Source organism: Papaver somniferum, chromosome 7 (genome assembly GCF_003573695.1).
Source record: "Papaver somniferum cultivar HN1 chromosome 7, ASM357369v1, whole genome shotgun sequence".
In the NCBI taxonomy this organism is placed as follows: Eukaryota; Viridiplantae; Streptophyta; class Magnoliopsida; order Ranunculales; family Papaveraceae; genus Papaver; species Papaver somniferum.
In genome coordinates, this window is record NC_039364.1 from 227,645,807 (window position 1) to 227,652,859 (window position 7,053).

The 7,053-nt window shown below is 36.3% G+C and overlaps 1 protein-coding gene across 1 annotated transcript; it reads left to right on the forward strand.

Annotated features, from left to right (window-relative positions):
- Positions 1 to 4,974: 4,974 nt before the first annotated feature.
- Positions 4,975 to 6,054, forward strand: LOC113296062 (F-box/kelch-repeat protein At1g15670-like). The gene has a single exon (XM_026544400.1). The coding sequence runs from the start codon at positions 4,975 to 4,977 to the stop codon at positions 6,052 to 6,054; it is 1,080 nt and encodes a 359-aa protein (XP_026400185.1).
- Positions 6,055 to 7,053: the final 999 nt, after the last annotated feature.

Genomic DNA, 7,053 nt, shown 5'->3' on the forward strand with positions numbered 1-7,053 from the left:
AAGTCCAAAACAGCGTCAGTCCCCTACTGGCGTTGAAACCATGAAAAATCTTGACCGCCTTTGAAACAATGCATCCTCGAGTTGAATCTTGAGAAATACCCTCCGAAACGATTAGCAAACAAAGCCAAAATGTCAACTTCATTACAAACTTAAAAATGCATATATATACACCGTCATCTGTAAATTCAAGCAATAAGGTCCATCAAATTGCTAAAGAGGTACCACTATTAACTTTGCTTGATTGGGTAAACTTAGGATAAGCAGTCGCCTTTTACTTCTAGATCAAGTGTGCAAAACTTTCTACTAACAGTTGAAGTAATAATATGCATTATTTGCCATGTCGTCTGCTATCTGGTTTCCTTCTTGTATATATGACTAATCGTATATTGTGAAATTTATAGTGGGTGATATAATCAATTATATTCTTCAAGTACTAAGGTGGTTCGATAGTGTTATTGTTGATACCAAATTTGTCGAATTTGTTGCTTTTCCTAACTCTTCAGTGTTAGCCACAAAACAATGAGATGCACAACATGTAACACTAAGAGCATTTTTTTTATCAGTAAAAAATTTATGGTGCTGACAAGTTTCGAATTCATGTCACTAATATCATCATCCAATATTTTTACCACTCTGGTACTGTATACATACACATATATAGCAAGCCATGTTGATCCATATTACGAGAAAATCCATGTGTATTAAGGAAAATTTTGTATTCTAAATAAATATAATAAGAGATAAAGATTCAAGAAACAGGGGTTAAGAAAAGCAAAGACCCTAGAAATCGGATCAAGTGGTCCTTGGGGTACTCAAGTTTAGGAAGACAAATCATTAGTTGATTGGGCATTAACAGTTGGATTCTGTCTCTTTTATGTTAAGCTGGGTGTTACATCCAACTAACATTGCAGAGACGGATTAGATGGGTACCTGCTACAGTTAACTTAGAGACGCAACTTAAGCTTTAAGCCAATTCTAAATTGAACAAGTATGTGTATATGTCTCTGTCTTTGTGATCTTTTCAGAATCCGCCAATTCCCTAATCCCGCATGAAAATAGGTTAACATATGTTTAATTCTTAACTGTATTGATAATGACTCCACAGTTGCATTTTACCAAAATATATTGTATTATTCCAAGAAAAATGGGACGGAAAGACAACTGGTAGCAAAACAAAACATCCCATAGTACAGTGAAATATTTATCCCCCTAACCATCCATAAAACAAAACAGCAACGGAATGACAACTCGTCGGTTATAATATGGTGGTGCATACAGAAAAAAAAGAAATCTAGAATCTTTGGACACATGGATGGATTTGTAAAGTATAATTAGAGATATCAAAATTCAAGTAGTATATTTTTGGGCGAAGCAGACACTAAAATTTTCGTTTAAAAGCAATATAATATTTGGCTTTATGGGATTCGGATTTCTATTGGTCTCTCTGAGTTAGATATGAGATCATTGGTGTAGGTTATTATTATTATTTTCACTTGACTTTTTGTTCTTGTTCTTTTTTTTTTTGGGTGATTGATTCCAAATTGAATCTCCTTTTTATCTCGGTTGTATTTACTGGATCGAGGTACTCTTTTAAGTACTTCTTTTTCAATAACATTGTTCCTATTCACCCATTAAAAAAAAACGGACTAGAGACTAGACGGAAAAAAAACTGACTCTCGATAAAAGTCCATTTTTGTACACATCCATTTAAAGGGTATTAATTTGAAATATTCACGTGATTAGTCAGGCAGTTAAAAAATGACTTTAGAAAATATTACATTCATACTTGTTAGAGAGTGCGCACTGAAATCACCTTATTATTGCGATTAGACGGTGTTCACATTTTTTCTTTAATCTTTAACAAAAACAATTTTCATCACCTGACTACCTGTCCGTGGAAAGATCTGTAATAGCTGATAAAAGGCATTTTCAAAACAATTAAACAATGGATTTAGCTTTTTTTTCTGAGAAACACACCATATATTAAGCAAAGAAAGAGTTACAAATTACATTTAGTTCACATTCCTAATAAAGGAGTTCAAAAAAGGAGGAATAGTGACCCAAGAACCCTTAAGACTAACTTTCCTAACATGACGAGCAAGCCTATCAGCTAAGGGATTATTTGCACGCTTTATATACAAGAGTTTAAAAAGACGAAGAACTGAAAATAAAACTCCGACAATGTTCGACAAGATCACTGCTTCTCCAAGCTAAACTGATATTGTCTCCATTGATGTACTGCACAAGCTGAAGGCAGTCACTAACGAAAGTAACTTTGGAGAGATTCGTCTCTTCTGCCCAAGAGATGGCCAAAATTAGAGCAGCAGCCTCAGCCCCTACTGTATCCGTCATCAAACCAAGTATGAACGCAAACCCTTTACATTATCTGAAATATCACACCAAATGACACCCAAACCCATATTATAATCCTTGTAAGAACCATCAATGAACATGAAATGTTCAACCTCAGTTCTAGAGCTCGGACCAACAATAGGAGAAACATTTGAAAAATGCCGAGGAGAGATATACGTATTAATCATCCTCTGCACTTCCAAAATGACATAAACTAATACTAGCTGATATAACATAAACTAATACTAGCTGCCTAGCCCTAACCAGATGTTAAAGCAATTTTGTGTTTAATAATTTAGTAGGAAATTCGTATACACACCTGGGCATGTCCAACTTCCCCCGTTTTTCTTTCTTTTTCTTTCACTAATATCATTAAAAAATTGGTAGAGTTTGCAACCATGATTGATGTTGCCAATTGTTTTTGATCAGCTGTCTCATGCAATAACCAAAACTCTAAATATGCGGGATCCGTTAGCCACAACTATTGGTAAAGAAAATGGTCAATAGTACTAGACGACTCAATTCATATAAAAACAAACAAACAAAAAAAAGGTTATTTTGTTTTTGGTATTCGGGTTTTGTCCAACTTTTGAGTTTGGTCTAACATTTGTCCAGCTTAGTGTTTGGTACTTGGAATTCACGTTGACTTCTGTTGACCGTTTATGACTAGGCTTTAATTAATTTTTATGAAATAAAATAACTGAAAAATGCTGAGTTTACAATGATACCCCTAAAGTGGATCTGATCCAATGGTTAATAAAAGTAATAAAAAGTCTACGGTCCTGTTATTTCTTCTATCTTATCTACCAGTTATCGGCTCATCCTCAACAAATCCTTCTCTTTTTTCCCTGCTACTGCTACCGTGGTCTCTATTATGTAGAACCTGCGGTGTGTGTTTTTTTTCTTCTTTTCGTTAAACTCATCATATAAACATATCATTAGTTGATTTACTTGGATCAGAAATGAAAAAAACTATAGTTATGGATTTTTTGTTCAGTTAGGGTTTCGTTGTTTTGAAGAATTGAGGTTCCAAATAAAAATTAAATTACGGTTTCGATTGTTCTTTGATTTTCAATTTGATTTCTTGACAGAATCAATCCAAAATGGGTTTGTGATTTTATTAGGGTTTCAATTTGCGATTTTTATGAGACAAGAAGAAGTTATTGGTTCTTGTTTCAGATTCACCAATCTGAGTTGGAGAAGAAGATTAGGGTTTCCTGTGCTGCGAATCGAAAGATGAAGAAGAATTGTGATATGGGTTTGCTGTAATTGAGGTGAAAATGGTTATGTTAATGTTAAGAATGAAAATTAGGGTTTTTGATGGCTGAGTTTGATTTCAAGATTGAGAAATTGGTGATTTCTGGCAGAGAAATGCTTCCAGATTGGAGTTGTTCCTGATGGGTTTATCTAATTTCTTACATTGAGAAGGGTAATGAAACTGTAATGGCAACGAAGAGATAGGTTGTTGTCGATTTAAGTGGTGTGGTTTACTGCAGAGAAAAACAATGGATCTTAGTCTGTTGAGTTGATGGTGCAATGACCTAGCCTGAGGTTGATTGATGCAGAGATGGTGGATGAGTTAGGTTTCAGAGGTTGTGGTTGTGAATTTGCAGTGACTAGATGTATGTTTAGGTTGGTTGTGAGACAGAAGAGGTGCAAGCTGGTGATAGAAGTTGTGGTTTTGATATGATACAATGAGAATTCAAGCGTAGTTCAGCTGGTCTTGTTGCTACTGTTAGTGTCTGGTAGAGAAACAAGAAGGAAATAGTTCAGATGGTAGCGCTTGTGTGAATCTAGGAATAAGTTACAACTGGAATGTGTCTCTGCAGGTTTGAGGCTGCGAGCTCAGTATGGTGATAGAGAGGCAAATGATTGTGATGGTGGTGGCTGTGTCTATGGCGGTGATGTGTTAAGAGAAGATGAGTTATCCTAAATAATTTTGATGTAATGTAAATGTTAGTAAAGCGAAGGGTATGCTTGTAATCTGGTTTCACATTTTAATTTTATATAAACTTATTAATAATTTATAAATAGAAGTCAAGATTTAACCTGGTCAAAGGAAGTCAACGTGAATTACAAGTACCAAACACCAAGCTGGACAAATGTTAGACCAAACTAAAAAATTGGACAAAACCTGATTACCAAAAACAAAATAACCCAAAAAAAAATGCAATCCTCATAGACGAATATACTGGATTGGTATCCTCCTACAGAATTTACCAACTCCAAGTAACAGTCTGGTAAAAACACTCGAGTAATTCCACTAGCCAAGTCAATCGACTCCTCACTCCTCCGATGCCAAGAGTCCTAGACCAAGGGAGCCCAATCGTCCGGTTGTTTTTAATTGTGAAGAATTTTTTATCGTATGACCCATAAAATGGATAGAACCTTCTTTGAACTCTAAAAGCAGCTCTCTAACTGCCTATAAATTGATTCTCTGACTCAAACTTTCTCCCATCACAAAAACAGAACCAATCCTTCTCTCTCTGAATCTGTTCTCCAGTTGTTATCTCCCTTATCCAGAATCTCTTTTCTATATTGCCTACAATTCGATTTCCTGAACTTCTATTCTTCTTCTTTAATTTCAACAAAAATCAGTAGTGACTGTGTAAAAAACAACTGATGGAGATAATTCCAGGTTTACCAGATGAGATTGGACGAGAATGTTTGATTCGTACCTCATACGATCAATTCTCAACAGTTTCATCAATTTCAAGAAAATGGAAACAAGAAATCCAATCCAAGGAATTTCATCACCAAAGGAAAACCCAAGGATTCAATCAAAGTCTAATTGTTCTTATTCAATCTGATCCAATCAGTACTAGTACAACCAAACCTCCTAAAACTCATACTACGCCAGCTCACCGACTCAGCCTATACGAACCAGGTAAGAATGAATGGCATAAGTTACCTCCTATTCCCGGTTATGAAGATGGATTACCTCTGTTCTGTAAATGTACCGGAGTTGGCCGGAATTTGGTTGTAATCGGCGGTTTGGACACAAAAACATATCAAGTTTTGAATTCTGTTTTTATTTACGATCTTGTCACTTGTACGTGGCGACGCGGTGCTGATTTTCCTGGTGGTGAGAGATCTTTTTTTGCCTGTGCATCTGATCAAAATCGTATGGTTTTTATTGCCGGTGGACATGATGATGGGAAGAACGCCTTGAGATCTGCTCTGGCCTATGATGTGCTGGATGATATGTGGATCCCACTTCCTGATATGGCAAAACAGAGAGACGAATGTAAGGGCTTGTTTCATGGTGGCAAGTTCCACGTCATTAGTGGATACCAAACTGACATGCAAGGAAAATTTGATAAATCAACTGAGACTTTTGATGCCGATACTTGGAAATGGGATCCGGTTGAAGAGCAAAAATTAGAGACAGAAATGTGTCCGAGAACATATGCATTTGATCACCAAGGAAAATTATACAAATGCGTGTCGTCGCATTTGGAGCGTCTCGATGGTTCGGCATGGCGGCGGTTGACAGAGCTTCCGAATGATGTTTGCAACGGAACGTTTGTTGCGATGCGGCGGGAGAAGATGTTGGTAATTGGCTCTGGCGTCCAGAACGGACCTCAGAGTTGTTACGCTTTAGAGTTCGGGAGATCAAAAAATCAAGACGTGTGGACAAAATTAGAGATACCTGAGGAATGTACTGGTTTTGTACATTACGGATGTAATTTAGACATTTAAAGTTATTCATTTGTAAAGGAGCATAATTGATGTAAGGTTTTCCCATTTAATCCTTCACTCATGTACAACTATGCAAATACATACAAGTACGAAATGGACTTTCATATAAGAGTCTAAGTACCGACCAGAATCAGCAAGGCTGCTAATGGGGTGCCAGTTTTAGTGGGGGTGTATCAAGCCAAGACAAAAACTGTTTTGTCCTATATAAAAATCTTTTTTATCTTATTATAATTTTGGTAAATCCCCACTTAATTTGGTATCCCTATTAGCAACGTTGAGAATACGGACCAACGAGGTAATGTAAAGTAAAGCTTCTATAGGATATCTCTAACTTATCAGTTATGTGTAAGAGCAAGTCTTATGGTGGAATCCAACCTATTCCAAGTGTGGAAAAATCATGGAATGTCAAGTCTAATGGCTTCCAAGTTGGGGTCTTCCACAAAAAATCCAAGTAAGGTTCCACCGTTTCGTGGAAGGGTTCGTGGATCCATGGAAACGCTAATAAGAATAGCGCTAAGAAAACGCTATTAAGAATAGCGTTTTTTTTTTTGTCCGTAGATTTAGGATGAGTTGTTGAAATCTAACGGCTGAAAAAAAAAGCTATTCTTAATAGCGTTTTTTTAGCGCTATTAAGAATAGTGTTTTTTTAGCGATATTAAGAATAGCGTTTTCACTATTCCACCACTACACTTGCACTTCCATCCACAGTTCCAAATGATGAGGTGGCGTGGAAGATGGAAGATGAAACTCTTCCACCATAAGACCTGCTCTAAGTGTCATAGAGTGGGCAAACAGTATTTGAATTTCAGAGTCATGGTAAAACTTAGAGATATCCATTGTTGAAGTAAAACTAGTTAAAGTTTTATCCATATTCAATTGAAAGCTACAGAACCAAAGTCAGTGAATGCATTACTCCCCGTCCATTCACTCTGACCAGCCAAGTTTCACGTGTCTAAATGACCCTATTTGCAATCTTACAAGGTGAAGTGCCTATCAAAA

What these genes read in the sequence shown, in the direction of transcription:
- LOC113296062 (XM_026544400.1), top strand. Translation starts at nt 4,975, where the DNA reads ATGGAGATAATTCCAGGTTTACCAGATGAGATTGGACGAGAATGTTTG.